Genomic DNA, 20,884 nt, shown 5'->3' on the forward strand with positions numbered 1-20,884 from the left:
TAATAGGATATTACAGTAACAGAGAGTGTTTTGGCTTTACAGCCGCTCTAGAATAAAGTTATTGTCCAGCTAAAGTTAGTTTTTGATTCATTCATTTTTGACTGATTCATTCGTTGCGAAAAGCAAATTAGTTATTAACTTAGGGGCCGCTAACACGACAGCACTTTAACAGAAAACAGAAAACTTTAATGTGTTCTGGCCGTTCATTTGCACGACAACAGTGTTTGGAGCTCGAGAATGTAAACCTTGAAATAGGTTACAAGGTGCAAGCTTTAAACAAATTTGAAAAACACTATCATCTCTGTGTAAACTTCAAAAACGTGAATCTGTGAAAACGCTGACGGCGTGCACATGCGTATTACGTGTTTAATCTATAGGTATGTGCATTTGAATGTGTGCATGCGAGTAGTCTTTCTTTACAAATTTACCTCACCAAATTACTTGTCTGGCCTGCATAATACAAAAAAAATATTTGTCGCTTCCGCGTATCCATGCGAACTGGAATCATTTTGATAATGTTTTATCTGTACAGAGGTGAAGGAAGCCTCTGATATTAATAAACACCCTGACGCTTCCTAGCTTGATAATGGCTGTGGATTGCAACCATCAGTTTGAAGCTCATAAAAGTGCATCTATCCATCATAAAAGTGCATCCATCCATCCATCCATCATAAAAGTGATCCACACGGCAACGGGGGGTTAATAAAGGGCTTCTGAAACAAAACGTTGAGTTTGTGTAAGAAAGATATTCATATTTAAATCTTTATGAAGTAAAATAACTAGCTTCCGGCCAAACGAACATATGTATTCGACTTAAATCTAAAGCGCAACTTATGCGAGTAATGCGACGTACTGCTGAAATTTATGCTACGCCAGGACGCACTACACTACTTCTGACATCATGAGTTGCATAAGATCCGTTTTAGGTGTAAGTAGACTGCGTATGGCGTACTTTTTTGAGCTTTAAACTGATGGTTGCAATCCACTGCCATTATAAAGTGTTTATTAATATAACTCCGATTGTATTCGTCTGAAAGAACAAAGAAGAAAGTTATATAGCCTACACCTAGGATGGTTTCAGGGCTGATAAATCATGGGGTAATTTTCATTTTCATTTTAACTACTCATTTAACAACTTATTTTTTATCATTAATAATTTATTAAAATGTTCAAGAACAATAGACTTCTATGAAATGTATTTAATTCAGAAAAATCCTTTTTGTTTTTTATGATTTAAAACAAATATATTATCCAAAACGGTGGTAATCAAATAAAAGTTTAACACATTTTTTCATCCTTTTATTTTTTGGCAAAGTGCTGCAAAACAGATTTACTCAATTAAACCATGGACAAAAATCCTTAAATAATGTTTAAATAATCTGTATTATTATTGTTGTTGTTAATATTATTATGAGAAGTACATTCTATTGTAGGCCCACAACAGTTATGTCATCATTTCTTCGTAGTTAAACCAAACTTTTATTTTGATGTGTTGTAATGAAGTCCTGTTTCAGAGTGTAGGCTATTTGACAAGGTTTTTCTCAAAGGTCATTCTCTCAGAGCAGCTCTGGAGATGTTCATGTTTTCATGTTCTCATATTGTTTGTGAGATGCTGAAAACACTATTAGCGCGTCGCGTACTTGAGTATGTAGTAGACGAAACGGCTCGTCTCATTTGCACTGATTCACACAGACACGCAGATTATACATTTATATAGCAGTCTCTTGTGCTTTAATATATAGACTACAGACCATGTCGCAATTTGATTTATTGTAGGCTACAGCTTTACTTTCATGTGTTCATGTGTTTCATGGATGGTGTTCCCGAACACGTTCTATGTGTTTCCTTCTTTTGCAGCCAATTTTTTGCGTCCACAATTTTTGCAAAATGAATAGGCTATGCTCAAGCCTCGAGGACAACCACGCGTTCGTTTTTCTATATCCAAAGTATCCCCATACTTACCAGGGGTTCGCCTCACGTGTGTGTGTAAAGAATCTGTGTTGTCCGTCTCCATATTTTTTGTGGTTTTTACGTGTCTGTTCTCCCGCCCGTCAATCAATCAATGCTGAGCACGAGCGCGCGCGCTGTTTTAACCATAATAGGCCTATGCTAGTTCATTTTTTTAATAATGTTTTTTTTTTTTTTACTCAGTAACGCATATGTTTTAAAATGTAGCGAATTACAATACTTTAAACAAAACATACTTAAGTAAAAGTAAAATTACAGATTTTAAAAACTACTAAAAAGTAGAAATACACAAAAAAACTACTCAATTACAGTAACGCGAGTAAATGTAATTCGTTACTTTCCACCTCTGGACGATATTCTGAAGATCTCCATACAGGTAGGACTCCTGTCTGAGGATCTCACTTCCCAGTTTGACAAACCAGACAAACAGGAAGTGATAGACAGCTACGTGTCTAGGTTTAATCAAGGGCAGGTCTGAACCCTACATATTGTCCATGAGAATTAGGGAACTCTGCCCTTATTCGTCGCACCACACAGGAGGGCAGCACAACCCTGATTCTCCAGCCCAGAATGCCCCAACACCAGCTGAGAAAACTTCTGTATGCCAAAAACCTGTAACGGCTGAGAAAATTCAACCATTTTTTGTTGTGAAAATGAATGTTATTTAATGTCATAATTTAATTTATTTATTGCTGTTTGTTTTTTGACAATTATTTTTGCTGTTACTGGAATTTTTTGTGTTAATAACTTATTACATACCTCTGTGGAATTCAGTAAAACAGTATTTCTGTCAATAAATGTTTGTTCAAACAGTTTTGTGTCTATTCATTATTTAGTATTTCATTCTGAATGGTATGTTATGTGATTATTAAAAATTACACTACAGTTGATCAGTTACCCATAGTGAACTTAATTGTCGAACTTCTTCGGGGCCGTCATCTTGTTCCGGGTCCGACTCTGGTTCAAATTGATTCGGTTGCACAGATGTGTCCTCAGAGACTCCCGCTGCCATTCTTTCTCCAAAATATACCCTCAACTGTTGTCAAAATTAAGGGGCAAATCCTCCCCTACAGAACAATTTTGAAGGGGCAAATCCTCTTCGCTCTGAAGAGTTCTGCATTGAGGCTTGAAAGGTGGTGCTCTTGGGTTGAGAGGCCTGCGATCCCCTATGGCTCTGCGATCCCCTTCTTGCCACTGGCAGGTTAGTACATACTCCTCCTCTGAGTCGACTCTCGGAATTTACTGGAAGTGGTCTTTTCTCTCAGTTTGTCTTTTCCCCTTTGTATGTATTCCGATTGTTTTGTGAGCAAAGTCGATCAGGTTTCTCCCTTTTCAGGGACAGAAAGTCACAGGGCAGGAGAAGATTTCTATGAATGACACGGATTTTCCGTACCCGCTTTCAGGTCTCACCTCCCATACAGGACTTTCAGCATGTTTTCTCTCCTTAACCATATGTACTTGATCTTCCCAGTATGACCGTATCTTTCCTGGACCTTCCATAGGAGTCAAATTATGGATCAGGACCTGGTCACCAGGCTGAAGATCTCTCCCCTGAGCCTTCTGATCATAGTAAGCTTTCCCACGGGCTGCTACTTTTGAAGCAGTCTTTGCTGCAATTTGGTACGCTTCACTCATCCTTTCCTTCCAACGAGACACATAGTCCTGGTAAGTGCCAGACACTTCATCCGCCTTAGGTTCACGAGAATGTCAATCGGTAAACGATGGGATCTTCCATACAACAAGTAGTACGGGGAGAATCCTGTTGCTTCACTTCTTGTGCATTGGTAGGCATGAACCACTTTGGCCAAGGAATTCTTCCAGTCAACTTTATCCTCATCCGCGAGTGTACGGAGCATGGACAATAGAGTGTGATTGAATTGCTCCACTTGTCCATTGCTTTGTGGATGGTAGGGTGTAGTGTGTTATTCCTGGATTCCACAGAGTTCTTTCATTTTTATCAGTAATTTGCTAAATCGAATTCTTATTTTGCTAAGTTGAATTCTTTGCCCATGTCATGATGGATTTTACAGGGGAAACCAAACTTCAAAGCGAAATCATTGAAAAGCTTCTCTGCAACGGTCTTTGCAGACTTGTCTTTGGTTGCATAAGCCTGTGCGAATCTAGTGAAGTTATTCATCACCACGAGAATGTATTTGAAATAAATACATAAATGAATAAAGTCTATTGAGACCGTTTCGATTGGATGTGTGGTGTGAATTGGGGTTAAAGGTGCTCGAGTTTGTCTTACTGGCTGTTTCTTTTTCAGACACTTACATACCTTGGTGATGAAGTGATCCACTTCTCTCTGCATTATTGGCCAGTAAAAGTGCTTTCGGATAAGGCAGAGGGTTGTCTCCACACCCAGATGACCCATCTGTTGGTGTAGTTCAGACAGAATCAGTAAGTGGTAAGACTTTGGCAGGAGCAACTGTTCTCTTTTACTGGTTTTCCTATACAGTACTCCATCTTCCCCCCCACACTGAGTTTGAACCATTGTTTTAACAGCATTGCCACATCAGGATATTCTGCTTTCACTGCCTCTCTACTTGGTCGTTAATATTTTTCCTTGAATTTCAGGATTTTCATAATAATATTATCATTCTCCTGAGCACCTTGAATCTGCGCTGAGGTCAGTGGTGGACGCAGGTCACCTTGAATCAACCATGTTCCTTGCAAGGGATTTTCACTCTCCACTACCACTCCTTCCACTGAAGAACTTCTGGTTGCATTTGTTCTGTGCACTGCTCCATTAACTTGTCGATATCTAGCAGCATGTGTGACAGACCGTCCGTAGCAGCATGTGTGACAGACCGTCCGCATCAGCATTACTTTTACCTGGACGGAATTTTATGTAAAAGTTAAAGTCGGCCAGCTGCGCAACCCATTGGTGCCCGGTGGCATTCAGTTTGGCGGTCGTGAGCAGATAGGTAAGAGGATTGTTGTTTGTTGTCAGTGTAGACAACAAAAGATGGTGCGTAGTACAAGTAATGGCAGAAACGTTCACAAACAGCCCACTTCAACGCTAAAAATTCAAGCTTTCCAGAATGCATGTGGTATTTTTTTTCTGGGAGTGCTTAGTGTTCTGGACCCGTACGATATCACTACCATCTTCCCATTCTGGCATTGATACAATAATGCTCCCAACACTCCCTGGGATGCATCGCAGTGTAGCACGAAGGGCTGAGTGAAATCTGGGAAACGAGGTGATCTATCAAGTTAATAAGTGTCGCCTGATGGGTTTGTGTCCAATCAATGGGTGTCCGTGATGCCAAATTACTTTCTTTCCTTTTCTCTGTGGGTTTTCCTTTCATTGACACAATTCCTGCTTCACTCGAACCCTTTTATTTCGCTGTAAGTAGCTTGTACAGTGGCTGGGCGATGTGTGAGAAATTGGGGATATAAGAATGGTAATAGGACAGGAACCCTAACATCTTCCTTAGGTCACCCACTGTGGACGGTGTCCTTTCCTACAGGGCCTGCACTGGGGCAATCTCCGCTGGGTCCATTGTATAACCTTCACCAGATACCATCTTACCCAGGAACCTCACTTTGTCAAGAAAATAACATCACAGTCCAGCTTAAGTTCAGTAATGTTTAATTTTTGTTGTAAAAAAGTTATTAATTGAATTAATTTATATATAAATAGCCGCTCTGGAGAAATTCGTGATGTCTTGTTCCAGCTCAGTTCAGTTCTCATATAATGGTGTCAATGCAGGCATATCAAGAATATTGTTGAATATTAAATTAAATGTCCCCAACTAAGCAAGCCAAAAGCCAATGGTGACAAAGGCGAATGTGGCAAGGAACCAAAACTCCATCAGGTGACAGAATGGAGAAAAAAACCTTGGGAGAAACCAGGCTCAGTTCTCCTCTGGCGAACAGTGTATGATTATGATTCAGGCAGCATTATGGGTCAGACGTCAGATTGGATTGGAACATTCAGAATATTATCCAATTCTATCTGGTTGAAGATCGGAGTGATGACTCGGGTATGGAGATGAATTTGTTGAGGATCAGTGCTGATGGCTGTCGTGTCAATGAGGCCTTTACTGACACTTCAGGGATGCATTGTGGTCGTGTCTAGGCGCAGGTCCTACATCTGATCTGGATACGGCCCGGATCCAGCTGACTAGATCATGCGCTGTGGTCGTGTCTAGGTGCGGGTCCGGCTGATTACAGTAAACCTCAGAATAAACAGTAAGACTAACATTAGCGTAGATGTCATTCTTCTTATGATTTAACGAGTACATCGGGTGTTATAGGAAGTGTTCCTGGTTCTGGCTGACCTAATTAATGCAGCCTAATAATCATTTAACTGATTTGAATAATAGAAATGTATAATGTTCTACGTGTTGCCAGCTTAAAGAGATGTCTTTTTAGTCTAGATTTAAACTGACAGAGTGTGTCTGCTTCCCGGACAATGATAGGAAGACTGTTCCAGAGTTTAGGTGCTAAATAGGAAAAGGATATACCGCCAGCAGTCGATTTTGATATTATCAACTGGACAGAATTTTGAGATCGCAATAGACGTGAAGGACTATAATGCGTTAAGAGCTCACTCAAGTATTGGGGAGCTAAACCATTTAGTGTTTTGTAAGTAATCAGCAATATTTTAAAATTTATACAACGTTTAATAGGGAGCCAATGCAGTGTTGACAGAACAGGGCTAATACAGTCATACTTCCTGGTTCTAGTAAGAACTCTAGCTGCTGCGTTTGGAACGAGACATGGCAGAGAAAAGAGCCGACTGGAAACAACGCAATGCTGAGCAAGCCACCAGAAAAGTAGGGTCTAACAGATCAGGTAAAGGCAAAGGCGGAGGTCATAACATTGTCATACTTTCAGAAAGCAACATCAAGCTGTACCTTTCCAACCTTTCCTGTAGTTCTGCAGAAACATCCGTGTGATGCTTTCATAGACACTGGTAGCTCATATTCCCTGATTCAAGAATCCTTGTAGAGGAGATGGAAAGATAATGTTAAGACCTGGAAATACAGCAGAGGGCTGTTGCTGTTGTTGTTGTTGTTTTTCATTTGCTCTTGCCAATGGCCAAGTACAATGAGCAATAGGGGAAGTCAGTTGGGAATGTATATTGCAAGATAATACATACCCAGTGCGGCTGTTCATTATGAGGAATCAAGACCTATCATTTCCACTCATTCTTGGCCTTGATTTCCTTGTGTCAGTTGGCTTAACTTGACTTCAACAGTTCTTCTTATTAATTTCCTGGACAGGAGTCACCACAATCTTTTTCTTGCTATCTCCAACCTGTTAGCATTAACATTCACTGTGCATTGTCAGCTATACAAGTGTCAGAAAATACCATAACCATCATCAAGGATTTGGTGAGTCAAGCTGATATTTCACGTACTGAGAAGAGGCAGCTGTGGTCTCTAATTGAACTGGCCCACTGTTTGTACCGATGACCTAGGACAAACTTCCGTTATCAAACAGCAGATCACGACTAGTGATTCCATCCTGGTACGGAAAAGACCATACCCTGTACCAATCAACAAACAAAAATTCATCGATGAGGAGATTGAATCGATGTTGAACAAGGGGATAATATGGCCGTCTAATTCACCATGGGCAGCTTCTATAGTCCTAGTTCCAAAAAAGATGGAAGTGTTCGTTTCTGATTATTGATCCTTGAATGCCAAAACCCCATTAGACAGATTCCCAATGCATCAAATACAGGACATCTTGGAGTCGATGTACGGAGCCTCAGTATTCAGCACCTTAGATCTTAGGAGTGGATACTGGCAAGTTATGATGGATGACTGCAGCGTCCAGAAGACTGCTTTCACTACCAAAAATAATCAGTATGAGTTAATTCGTCTTCCTTTCGGGCTGAAGAATGTAGGAGCTACCTTCCAAAGACTGATGAACAGAATATTGAAGGATTTGCTTGGTAAATGTTGCTTTGTGTATATTGATAACATTGTGGTGTATTTCAAAGACATCCAACAACATATCAAAGATCTTAGGACAATTCCGGTGAAAAATGAACCTAGGGGTAATTAACACATGGTTACCGAGTCAATCGTTCTCTGGGATGCGTTTTCATGTTAATCGAATGTAAAGAGTTTTATCTCTAAAAACAGATTAGCTTATAACGCTAGTATATGGGGCATAGAATAAGTAAAAGTAAATCGCTAGTTAATACCACTAACAAGGCTCAAAATAGCCTCACACTAACACGGTAGCTATAGCATAATGAGGGTCCCTACATGCAAACCGAAGCATTGTGAACTTTGTAAGTGTACAGACAGTTTAATAAGAAGATACTTTATAAAGACAATACATTACGCGTATACAGGCAGGAGCCATCTTGGAAAACAGTCTCGACTAGTCGAGCCACGAACGCCGTGCTAAGTGAGATGAACTGTGACTTGGAATCTCATGTGGTCCGTTGTTTCCGGAAGAAAGCACTGAACGCAACAGAGAAAATAAATAAATAAAAATAATTTACGTTCACAAACGTAATTCCTATCGACCAGCTCACTTAGCACGGCGTTCGTGACTCGACTAGTCGAGACTGTTTTCCAAGATGGCTCCTGCCTGTATACGCGTAATGTACTGTCTTTATAAAGTATCTTCTTATTAAACTATCTGTACACTTACAAAGTTCTCAATGCTTCGGTTTGCATGTAGGGACCCTCATTATGCTACCGTGTTAGTGTGAGGCTATTTTGAGGCTAGCGTTATAAGCTAATCTGTTTTTAGAGATAAAACTCTTTACATTCGATTATCATGAAAACGCATCCCAGAGAACGATCGACTTGGTAACCATGTGTTAATTACCCCTAGGTTAATTTTTCACCGGAATTGTCCTTTAAGGCAGTGTTCTGTGAAATGGAAGCAAGTGGCTTGACACTAAACCTTAAGAGGTGTAATCTTTGTAAAAAAAATCACTGTCTTTTTTAGGATGTGATTTCTGAAGAAGGGATCAAAACAGAGGGGACCAAGGTGGAAGCCGTGAAGAACTTTCCCACACCAAGAAACTTAAAGGAAGTTCAACGCTTTCTCTGCCTTGCTGGATGGTATCATCGGTTCATTTCTCGTTTTTCAGAGCTCGCTGCTCCTGTACATGCTCTCAAGTGGAAGAATGCGCTGTGGAATTGGACTGATGAGTGCCCAAAATGCTTTTGAGAAACTGAAGGATGCTTTACAAAAGGCCCCAGTTCTTGTAGAACTGTAGAAATTCTTATATTGTTAAAAGTGCTATATAAATGAAGATGACTTGACTTGACCTGTACCGCCAGACCCTAGCAGACCATTTAAAGTACAGACTGATGCAAGCAACATCGGTTTAGGGGCTGTTTTGACCCAAGAATCGGACCAAGGTGAACGTGTCATTGCATATGCATCACGACTACTTCATGGAGCAGAGAAATCGTACGCCGTATCGGAGAAGGAATGTTTTGCTGTGGTATGGGCGGTGGAAAAATGGCAAAATGGTTGGTGGAAAAATGGCAGAAGTATCTGAAAGACAGTTCCAAATTATCACAGATCATGCAGCTCTTTTTTGGGTATTTAACCATCCTCGACCTACTTCGAAACTCATGAGGTGGGCCATATGACTTTATGGACTTGACTTCACTGTCCAATACAGGAAAGGCCAGTGCAATGTTGTTCCTGACTCATTATCTCGTGTCTTACCTGGAGAGGATCTCCCGAGTCCAATTGCAATATGTCATGCACAGGATGTGGGTAAAGATTTGCCTGTGGACTGGGAAGAATAAGGAAGATAACAGAAGGATGACCAAGCACTTCAGGATCAATGGGACAAGGCAAAATATCCCCCACAAGACCCAGATCATATTCACTACGTTGTACAAAATCAGTTTTTGTTCCGATGCATTCCTGACTCGCTGAAAGGTAGCAGTTTGCAAGTGGTTATTCCCACAGAATTCCTTGAATTCGCCCATAATAACCTGAGCGGACATTTAAGGCTTATGAAGACATTACGTTGGATGCTCAATGTGGTATACTGGCCAGAAATTCTATGGGATGTTTGGAATCATTGCAAGCAGTGTCAAGTTTTCCAGAAGTATAAGCCACACATATCCAAGCTTTCTGGACAGCTACCTGGACAGTTCAGACACAATCATTAATAATATGCTGTGGGGCTTTAAGATCCTCTCCTTCAGCATTGCAGGTGGATGTAGGAGAAATGCCCATAAGTGTGCGTAAAATGAATTTAACAAAGAATTATTGGATTAATATGAATGGGCATTCAGAGACGCATCCAGTCAAGGAAATACTGAAAGAGTGCTGGGAATATGGAAATGATAACATCAAAATTTTGGTTGTACCAAGTATTCCTCCTTGGTTGCTTCCTACGCCTCAAGTCGATTTTTATTTACAATATAAAATGAAAAATGAAAAATCTATAGCTAAGGAGGTTGTTGTTCAGTAGTAGGCTATTTAGATCAAGCATACTCTTCAATGCTCCATATATTCACAGGTGGGTCAAAGGATCCTACATAAGGACATACAGTTGCAGCTGTATATATTCAGTGATTACAAGTCAACATTCAGAGAAGGACATCCAATTATGCATCCGTTTTTACAACACAGCTGATAGCAATTTTGTTGGCCATTCAATGGTTAGAGGAAGTTAAGCCAATAAGGGCAGTTATTTGTTCAACTTCTCTGTAAGCTTTAAAAAGTCAATTAAGTGGGCAGTCAGCAACAAGACAAGAATTAATAAATGAGATACTTATAAATCTGCTTAGAATACAGAAAATGGGTATCTCCCTGAGGTTCTTATAGGTTGTAAGGGAATTTACAGCCAAAGACCCAGAACCAGAAATGATTAAGACAAGATTCAGAATTATTATAAATTAAAGAAAAGTTTTACTGAATATAGTTTGCAGTTTCAACAGCAGAAGTCAGCTCCAAGGCTCACAAGGAGTTTGTAGGCCTGCCCCGCTTACAGTTACAAAGATCCCAGCAGTTATACCCTTCACCAAGGTCTAAGCTACGTCCTTGCTTCAGGTTGAATGATTCTGATTGGCTAAGAAATAGATAAACATAGTAATTTTCCACAGATATACAGACTGAGGCATATCTCCATCGATTATGCAGCTGACAATCGGACACTGAAGTTCCAGGTCGCAGATTTGCATTGCTGGGCGCCAGCCTGTCCAGAAAAACAACTCAGTCAATCTCCAATAATGCCAATGGTTCCTTAACCTGTAACCAAGAAGACTAACACACACACCGACACACAGCTTCTTCAAGGTTGGAATTGGCCAGGTTCTAACTATAAACAGGAGAGTCCTCTCAAAACATCAAGATAATACGTTCTTTCTCTCAAGGAGAAAACACTTTAGTCTAACACAGTAAAGTAAAGCTTTAACAATGAAATGGTCCCTTAAACTATATACTTCAATGACCCCTGTATAACACATCTTGAAGACCTTTCTCAAACACGAAACGAGTCCATATTTAATTTCTGGAAGCCGGGCTAAATGAGCAAGCACTGTTACTGCTTTCAGATATCAAATACAGACATTAGAGAATACATGAAAAGAACATTTTAGTAATCACACTGGTAACTTCTAACAAAGTAAAATCTCATCAGCCTAGAGAAGTCATTCAACTCGTGATATTTAGAAGGAAAAATGTTGATTAATACCTTGATTATTATCACTCATTAGATATATATTGAAGCAGCAATGGATTTCAAAATCCATCCCCTTCAAGGTAGCTGCACATGTGGGAGTACAAGGTAATGCAATAGTCGGCAAACTGGCAAAACAGGCAATACAACATATGAATGTTGAAGTACAAATTCCACTGAGTTTAGCAGAAATAAAAGGAAGAATTAAAGAGCACATGAATAAAAAGTGGCAAAAAAAATGTAGAACAGGGAAATTGTAGAACAAGTTAGTAAAGGGAGAGTATGCTTCAATAGAAAGAGGATATAATAATTACACGACTCAAAATAGTACATTCTGGGTTAAATCATTCATTGTTCACAATAGGGAAACATCAAACTGGATTATGTATATCCTGTAGTGAAGTAGAGACTACTGAGTATACTATTGAGCACTGCGACAGTATTTACTAAGGAAAGAGAAGAGATGATTAAGACATTGAAAGATATAGGTTTAATCAAGTTGTGCCTCAGGACAGAAATACTTAGTTATCTCAAAAAACAGGACTGGAAAATAGGCAATATTACATTAATAGTCAATATTATTAATAGTCAATTAATAGGACTATTAATAGGAAAATAGTCAATATTACAAATCTTTTCTTTTCTTTTCCCCCCTCATGATTATGTTTTTCCTTCCCCGTTGATGCTTCACACTCCAGTCCAGTTGGTGGTGATAATACACCAAAGGTTGGCTTGTCAACTGCTATTAAACCGTACAAGAAGAAGAGTGAAGAGAGCTGCATGGGAAGTGTGCTGTGCCCAGAAGAAACAATTGTTGGTTTGAAAGTATTCTATTTGAGATAGCTGAAAATCTCTTGTGCTTACTATTTTTACTTTACTATGTTTATGAAGAAGTTTGTTAATAAAGAGACACTCTGTTACCTAGCTGCTCTCAGACACTGCCTCCCTCATTTCCAGACCGGGAAGACAAAAGTTTGTCACACTGAGTATAAATAAAGATATAATAATAATACATTTAGTACAATATGAAGTCAAATAAAACATCAGACTCGTGAATCTTTTCCTTGCATAGCACACAGTGTGTTTCATTTGATATCGGAATGTTTTAGCAAGAAGTCCACATCCAAAAGCTGAGTCTGTATGTCACAATCTCAGCCTATGTTTCCCTGTTTTACAAAGGACTTTTATGTTGTTGTGTTCACTCCTGTGTGTTCAATTCCCGTGTGCCTCCTGCCTTGTTTGTCTCCATTGTAACCATGATTCTTGATTTTCCCAGGTGTGTCTTGTTTGCCCATCTCCGCTTGTAAATACCCCAGTGTTTATTTTGTTCCTTGTCTAGCGTTGCCAGTATATCGTTGTATCGTGTGTGTTTGTTGTAACTTCATGTTCTATTTCCTTGATTTTATCTTGTTCCTTGACTGGAGTTATTTCTGGTGTCCTGTTTCAATACAGTTTCACTGCACTTGGATCCAATGCCTCTTTTGTCTACAGCAGCCACGTTACACTGTAAAGGCAGATCTCACGTCAGAACTCTCTGAATCGACAGCAGTGTCTTGTTCCACAGACATTATCCTGAGAAATACAAGGTAACACTTCTCTTAAATTGTTATAGTTCTAAATTTGGCTGAAAACCTAATTATTAGTTAATGTATATATATATTTTTTTGTTCTATTTAGGATTAAGTTACGTTAACAATGCTGAATCTGTAATAAGAGAAATTAATAAATGTAAATTAAGGAATTGACAGGAATTGTTTTGGTAATGAAACAATGTTGAAGCAAAAAGTTCTCGAGTCATCACTGGTCTTTTAGCTGTAAATTGAATAAGGAATCCCGGCAGTATATAAAATCAATGAATAATAAATGTAGGCTAAATAATGTTCCACTTCTGATATAAAAAGCAGCATGTTAACAGTGGGGTGTTAACCACATAAAGCTGGTTAAAAACAAATCTAGACCATGTGCTTGATCCGAGTGTTTTTTTTTTTTTTCCTCCAGGACTTTCCATCGATCTCACAATGGCAAGCCAAGGTATAAAAGTTTCTCCAAAAAAATAAAAATAAAAATAGCGTGTTTTGTCAACAGTCAAAGATTGAGGAAATATAATAAGTCTCTCCTAGGTACTAAAAGAAAGCATGATCACAAATCGTCTGACTCAAGCATAGAGTCACCACTGACATCAGGCAAGTAAAATTATAATCTATCTACCCTTAATCTGCACTACTAGAGTCACTAATCACTTGGTAGCCTAGAAGGTCTGCACAAATTTTCTTTATTTACTTTGTGCTTTAAATAATCCCCATTGTGATTCTCTTCTTCATTGTGCAGATATGGAGATCATGTTTAAGGCAGAGCAAATCATGAAAAAAGTCACTGACAACTTAGTCCACACAATCATTATGCACAGAGACATCATTTTAAAGATAAATAAAATGAATAATGTCAGCAGGAAGAAGGCAACCATTGGGATTTTTGGAAAATCAGGAGAAGGGAAGAGCTCTCTATTAAATGCAGTCTTGGGGAAAAGGGATCTTCTGCCATCTGGTTGTTTTGGTGCCTGTACAGCAGTTGTTACTCAGGTGGAAGCCAATCTGACTGACTCCAACTACATAGCAGAGATTGAACTCTTCTCGAAAGAGGTTTCTTCATTTGTATTCATTTTACTAACACTGTAAAACCCAACAAGTTAAGCTAACTCATTTCATTTGAGGAAACCGATTGCCTCAATTCAATTAAGTTTATAAAAACAATAGTTATGAGTACTCTGAACTTATTTTAATCGAGTCCACTAAAACAATAATATTTCTTAATACACAATTAAACTTTACACTGCATTTAAATACTTTATATAGCTGAAACTTCACTTTATTGAGTAAAAACAGTGAAATGACAAACTTTAAATGAACTCAGGGCACTTGCAGTTACTGTTAGCTCACAATGTCACACACAAAGTCAAATTCAATAAGTTAAGCTAACTTATTACATTTGAGGACACCGATTGCCTTAATTCTTTATAGTTATGAGTACTCTGCAATTATTTCAGTTGAGTTTACTAAAAGTAGATATACATTGCAGTCAAGAAATTAAGTGATTATTGAGCATTAGTGATTAACGCCTGCTGTTAACGAGCAGAATCAATGAAGGAAAGAGAAACAAAAGAACTACAACTGACTTCCAACCACAGCCTTAGATGAAATCAACTCAAGATAAAGACGTTTAAATCTCTAAAGATCTCAGCAGAGGAGGATTAAACCAATACACAAACAGCATTACCAGCTTCACTTATTACTAAACAGTTTGACTTTTGTCATGCGTCTACAGAAGTTGTTATTGAGAATGAGCAGAGGTTTAGATGCTAATGATTTATTGAGTTTCATTTAAAGACACCATGATAGTGATCAGTGTTTGCTTTAGTTGGGCTCTTGACCCTTGACTTTATAACACCAGTTTTTCCTCTGGCTGCTGTAACTGAGTGTTTATAAAACACATTTGTTATGGCACATACGCCAAAAGAAAATATGAGCATGTGGTTGTGTTTAGATGATAAACACCTGATCTTTTCCAGAGCCTAATCTCTGATTAGACAGGTGATGTATTACTTGTATTATTCATTATAATATAACGCTGTTATAAGGCCTATTGTTGTGACAATCAGATTTTAAAAACCTCTATGGTATCATGCTGACTTACACAGTAATCAAGAATCAGCATATGAAGCTCAACAATGGTGACCATTAAAAAGTGATTTATGCCGCAATGCATGCTGGGAGCCATGGATACGTTTTGTATTATGCTAGTACCCAGCATGCATTGCAGCATGAATCATTTTGTAATGGTCACCATTGTTGAGATTCATATGCTGATTCTTGATGTCTGTGTGAGTCTTAGTAAAGCGAAACCTTTTGTGCACAACTATTTGTAAAATCCTTCATATTATCTGATGGTCACAACATGGCTAGCTCTTATGCTGTAGAATCACAATTTTGAGTAAAACTCAGTAAGATCAGACTCTGAATGAAATCAGTGAATCAAGTCACTAAATGATGATTGTCATCATCAGTGTCACAGTGTCTGGTGGTTCCCTGGGTTAAACACTATGGTCCTCAGTTTTCACGGTGTCTATGCATTTTCACTACAATTCCCATGATCCTGTCTGTCACTGATTGTTCATTGTCTTTCAGCTGTTTCTCGTCACCTTGTCAGCACTTGTGTGTATATATACCCTGTCTGTTTCAGTGTTTGTCACGGAGTCCTTGTCTCGTATCACACCGCTTCCGTGTTCTGCCTTGTTGCCTGTTTTTGGATTGTTTTATGTTTTGGATTGTTTTATGTTTTGGATTGCTTCTTTGGTTTTGACCCATGCCTGGACTGGATTTGAGTAACGGATTTCCCTTAATAAATTATACTGCTTTTGGATCTTCTCTCTGTTTCCCATGTGATGGATCGTGACAGAAGGACTCCGTCAAATACAAGATCCAGCGTTATGTACACTAACTTCTCTTTCCCAGCCACCGAGTGGGAGAGGAGAGATTGTTTTAAGGTGTTGTAAAGTTTTTCTTTCTTCAAAGCAGAGACCAGGAGACTTGAGATGGATTTTATAAGCAGAAGAGATTTATTCTCCCAAGTAGTCTGTAGTTCATCATCATCATCAAGACTAACTCAAGAGAGTTGCCTTGCAAATTTATATACATTTAGGGGAAGGGATTTACATTGAGGTTGAACAAAGCATGCAAATTAGGTATACAGGTTAAGGTAACCTGCCCCAGACCCCAGCGTGTTTACCAGTATCAGTTTAATCATCATAACAGTCTATTGCATTGCAAATTGCATAGACGAATCATTCGTGTGCTAATCCCATCAGTCTGAGTGATACTGGGACTCAAAGAGCCATTAAAGACAATAAGGAGAAAGTCAATCAACCTAACTATTCAACGCCTGGGCTCCGAAAGGTGAGAATCTCAGTGATCTGATTCATTTAAAACACAATAGAGAGTTCAGGTCTGGCAGGAAAGGAGACTCTTGATACCATTATCCTAACCTAACCTTAAAATGCTAACTTCAATATACTCAACTTTTACTGTTGCAAACTAAATTAAACATTTAATAAAATATGTAATCCAACAAAGGGAACCCGCCAAGTCATTTTTCGCGGGACCCGTGGAGGCCGCAGTGGAGGAGGTGGTCGAAAGGAATCCCGACACCATTCTCCACTTTGGCCCCTCTTCAACCCTGGGCTGGTGATGTCCAGCCCAGAGCTCCATCCGCCGCTGATTCCGCCCAGCTCAGAGTTCTGTTCGCCGCAGTTTCCGTCCAGCCCAGAGCCTGCACATCGCCATCAAAAACGGCGGAGGAGGAAGACCTCCAGTCTCCCCAAGGACCCGGAGATCGTCCTCATGCAGCCCGCTGTCATCCCAGAGGCCGTCCCCTCCGAGCAGCCCGCTGTCATCCCTGAGATCGTCTCGGAGCCGTCCACCATCAGTCCTGCAACGGCCAAGAGAGCAGTCTTCCTCTTTTATGCAGTGGCGGTACTGCATGCGTGGAGGAAGCACCGCACGTCTGCCGAGCCTGTGTCTTCGGACAAGATGGCTGCCGCCGAGCCTGTTCACGTCACGCCTGCCGAGCCTGTGTCTTCGGACAAGATGGCCACCGCCGAGCCTGTTCACGTCACGCCTACCGAGCCTGTGTCTTCGGACAAGATGGCTGCCGCAGAGCCTGTTCACGTCACGTCTGCCGCAGAGCATGTTCACGTCACGTCTGCCGAGCCTGTGTCTTCGGACAAGATGGCCGCCGCCGAGCCTGTTCACGTCACGCCTGCCGAGCCTGTTCACGTCACGCCTGCCGAACCTGTTCACGTCACGCCTGCCGAGCCTGTGTCTTCGGACAAGATGGCCCAGCCAGAGACTGTTCACGTCACGTCTGCCCAGCCAGAGACTGTTCATTTCATGTCTGCCCAGCCAGAGACTGTTCACATCACGTCTGCCCAGCCAGAGACTGTTCACGCCATGTATGCGCCGCCTGAGGCCTCAGTGACCGCGACACTGGCCATTATGGCCACAGCCATGTAGTGTGTGTGGGCTGCGCACACACTTGAGCCAGTGGTGTCTGTTCCTGAGCCAGTGGTGTCTGTTCCTGAGCCTGTGGTGTCTGTTCCTGAGCCTGTGGCGTCTGTTCCTGAGCCGGTGGTATCTGTTCCTGAGCCGGTGGTGTCTGAGCCGGTGGTACCTGTATCTGAGCCGGTGGTGTCCGTTCCAATTCCTGAGCCAGTGGTGTCTGTTCCAATTCCTGAGCCAGTGGTGTCTGTTCCAGTTCCTGAGCCGGTGGTGCCAGTTCCTGAGCCGGTGGGGTCTGTTCCAGTTCCTGAGCCGGTGTCTGTTCCAGTTGCTGAGCCTGTGTCTGTTCCAGTTCCTGAGCCGGTGTCTGTTCCTGCGCCCTGGCCGCCCGAGGGGTCGTCTCCGCCCTGGCCGCCCGAGGGGTCGTCTCCGCCCTGGCCGCCCGAGGGGTCGTCTCCGCCCTGGCCGCCTGAGGGGTCGTCTCCGCCGTGGCCTCCCAAAGGGTCGTCTCCGCCGTGGCCGCCTGATGGGTCGTCTTCGCCGTGGTCGCTCGAGGGGAAGTCTCCACCCTGGCCGCCCGATGGACTACCTGCTCCACCCTGGCCACCTGAAGGGTCGTCTCCGCCCAGACCGCCCGATGGACTATCTGTTTCGCCCTGGTCGCCTGAAGGGTCTTCTCTCTCCAGGCCGCCCGATGAACTGTCATCCCCTGTGTCCATTCCTTCCCATGGTCCTGGCCCTCCGTCCCTCCCCCTGGTCCCCCACAGTTCCACCTCCCTCCTGGACTTTTGTCGAGTTTTGTTTTCTGTCGTGGAGCGTCTGGTAGCCGCTCCGTAGAGGGGGGGTTATGTCACAGTGTCTGGTGGTTCCCTTGGTTAAACACTAGAGGTCCTCAGTTTTCACGGTGTCTATGCATTTTCACTACAATTCCCATGATCCTGTCTGTCACTGATTGTTCATTGTCTTTCAGCTGTTTCTCGTCACCTTGTCAGCACTTGTGTGTATATATGCCCTGTCTGTTTCAGTGTTTGTCACGGAGTCCTTGTCTCGTATCACACCACCTCCGTGTTCTGCCTTGTTGCCTGTTTTTGGATTGTTTTATGTTTTGGATTGCTTCTTTGGTTTTGACCCCTGCCTGGACTAGATTTGAGTAACGGATTTCCCTTAATAAATTATACTGCTTTTGGAATCTTTTCTCTGTTTCCCGTGTGATGGATCGTGACAATCAGTCCTTCACCATCAACACCCGATCAGACTTTTCCTTGCCTTTCGTGCCATAACAAATATGTTTTATAAACACTCAATTATAGCAGTCAAAGAAAATCTTAAGTGCAAAAGTCAAGGGTCAAGAGCCCAATTAAAGCAAACGCTGATCTCCATCATGGTGACCTTAAATGAAACTCAAATCATCAACTTCTAAACCTTTGTTAATTCTAATAAGAACTAACGTAGACGAATGGCAGTAATAAAGTCAAAGTGGTTAATAATAGGTGAAGCTTGTAATGCTGTTCGTGGAGTTGTTTAATCCTCCTCTGCTGAGATCTTGAGATATTTAATGTCTTCTTTTATCTCCAGTTGATTTTGCTGTGGCTGGAAGTCAGTTGTAGTTCTTGTTTCTCTTTCCCTCAGTGATTCTGCTTGTTAACAGCAGGTGTTCATCACTAATGCTCAATCATCACTTAATGAATCACTTAATTATACAATTATCATTCTGGGATCTAGAAATGTTCTATAATTCATTCAGTGGAGTTCTGTTTCAGTCATTCAAGTTTCGGTAATATTTGAGTGCTGTGAACTCAGTTTTATTTAGTACATATTACTGTTAGGTTTTACAGTGTATGCTTTAAATTAGAGTTCTTTATAAATATGTAAATAAATCAAAGTTGAAGGAAATAAAGCCTTATTGTGCCTCTGCAGGACTGGGAGAAAGAGCTCAAAGATCTTTTCAGAGTTTTGTCTGATGAAACTGAAGACAGGAATGATGACTTGTTTGAAATTGCTGTAGAAAAGATCACTGCATTGTATGGAGCTGATGCAGATAAGAAAACATTAGAAGAGCTCAAGAAAGACATCAAATTTGACGAGATTGAAACCTTTTTGTCTATCAATAAGAAAACAATCTCAAACAATGATGTAAGTTGTAGACTAAATATGTTAATGCCTGATGGTTCATAACATTAAATGTATAATGAATATCCAACATTACTTATTTTCTCAACAGGTCTCTGAATTTGCCAGTGTTGCAGAATCTTACATTCTGCACAGTGAGTCCAGTCCTGGTGACTGGTACTGGCCCCTTGTGAAGAGTGTGACCTTTAAGGTTCCAGATTGTCATGAACTCCTGGAACACATTGTGCTTGTTGATATTCCTGGCAGTGGAGACTGCAACAAGTTAAGAGATGACCAGTGGAAATCTGTACGTATATTACTGCACTCTTTTCCAATGAACCTCTTGCTAAGTATAGGCTACACACCGTATTGCGGAAAGTTACTTTTAAAAAGGGTCATGACATGAGAAATCAAATTTACCTTGATGTTTTTGCCATATAAGAGGTCTTTGAACTATTAAAACATCCTGCAAGTTTCATGGCTCAAAACGTCCTCATTACAATCAAAGCATTTATTAAATCAAGCTCCAAAAATGGCTAATTTTGATATTGCAGGATCTTTGTCACACTGGCAAACACATTTACATGCGTCTCTAGACTCTAGAGCAACACACTGACCAATAGTATACATCATCACACCATATAGGCTCCGCCCATTGGCGTTCAGTTGTTTAACAGCTGACACATGCCTAAACTGGATGTGAGCATCACGTCGCATCAAAAGCAAACAGAACTGATGCTGTCTACACTGGATACAGTATAAAGATGCAAGTTTAGTTTGACATATACACCCGTTTGAATCTGTTAACAACAGGACAAATGGATAAGTGAAAAAACGCTCGCTTTGACGCGTCCGGTTTAAACAGCTCGTTTGTGTATCTGTACAGACTTCAGAAGGATCCTAGCGTCGGAAACAAGTAGATGGTTTATTTAATGCAATTGTGGTTTGTGTTGGAGGACTATATGTTTGTTCAGAGCATTTTGTTTTGTAAACGAGGCACAGTGTAATCAAGATTTTGCAAAGAAACTTTTGTTAAAAGATGAAGCAGTCGACTGTATTGGATCTGACAGCAACTCAATCACAAACCGCAATTAAATGATTTCATAATGCTTTGTCTGTACATGGT

At 40.8% G+C, this 20,884-nt stretch overlaps 1 protein-coding gene across 1 annotated transcript; it reads left to right on the forward strand.

Annotated features, from left to right (window-relative positions):
* Nucleotides 1-7,650: 7,650 nt before the first annotated feature.
* Nucleotides 7,651-20,884, forward strand: LOC308700490 (nuclear GTPase SLIP-GC-like; the record flags this gene model as incomplete). Its single annotated transcript, XM_081382122.1, has 4 exons — nt 7,651-7,879; nt 13,928-14,238; nt 19,567-19,782; nt 19,871-20,884. 4 exons carry the CDS (start codon nt 7,651-7,653, stop codon nt 20,162-20,164), a joined length of 1,050 nt encoding a protein of 349 aa, XP_081238248.1. The 3' UTR covers nt 20,165-20,884.

Source organism: Scardinius erythrophthalmus (assembly GCF_964197995.2).
Source record: "Scardinius erythrophthalmus genome assembly, chromosome: 13".
NCBI lineage: Eukaryota > Metazoa > Chordata > Actinopteri > Cypriniformes > Leuciscidae > Scardinius > Scardinius erythrophthalmus.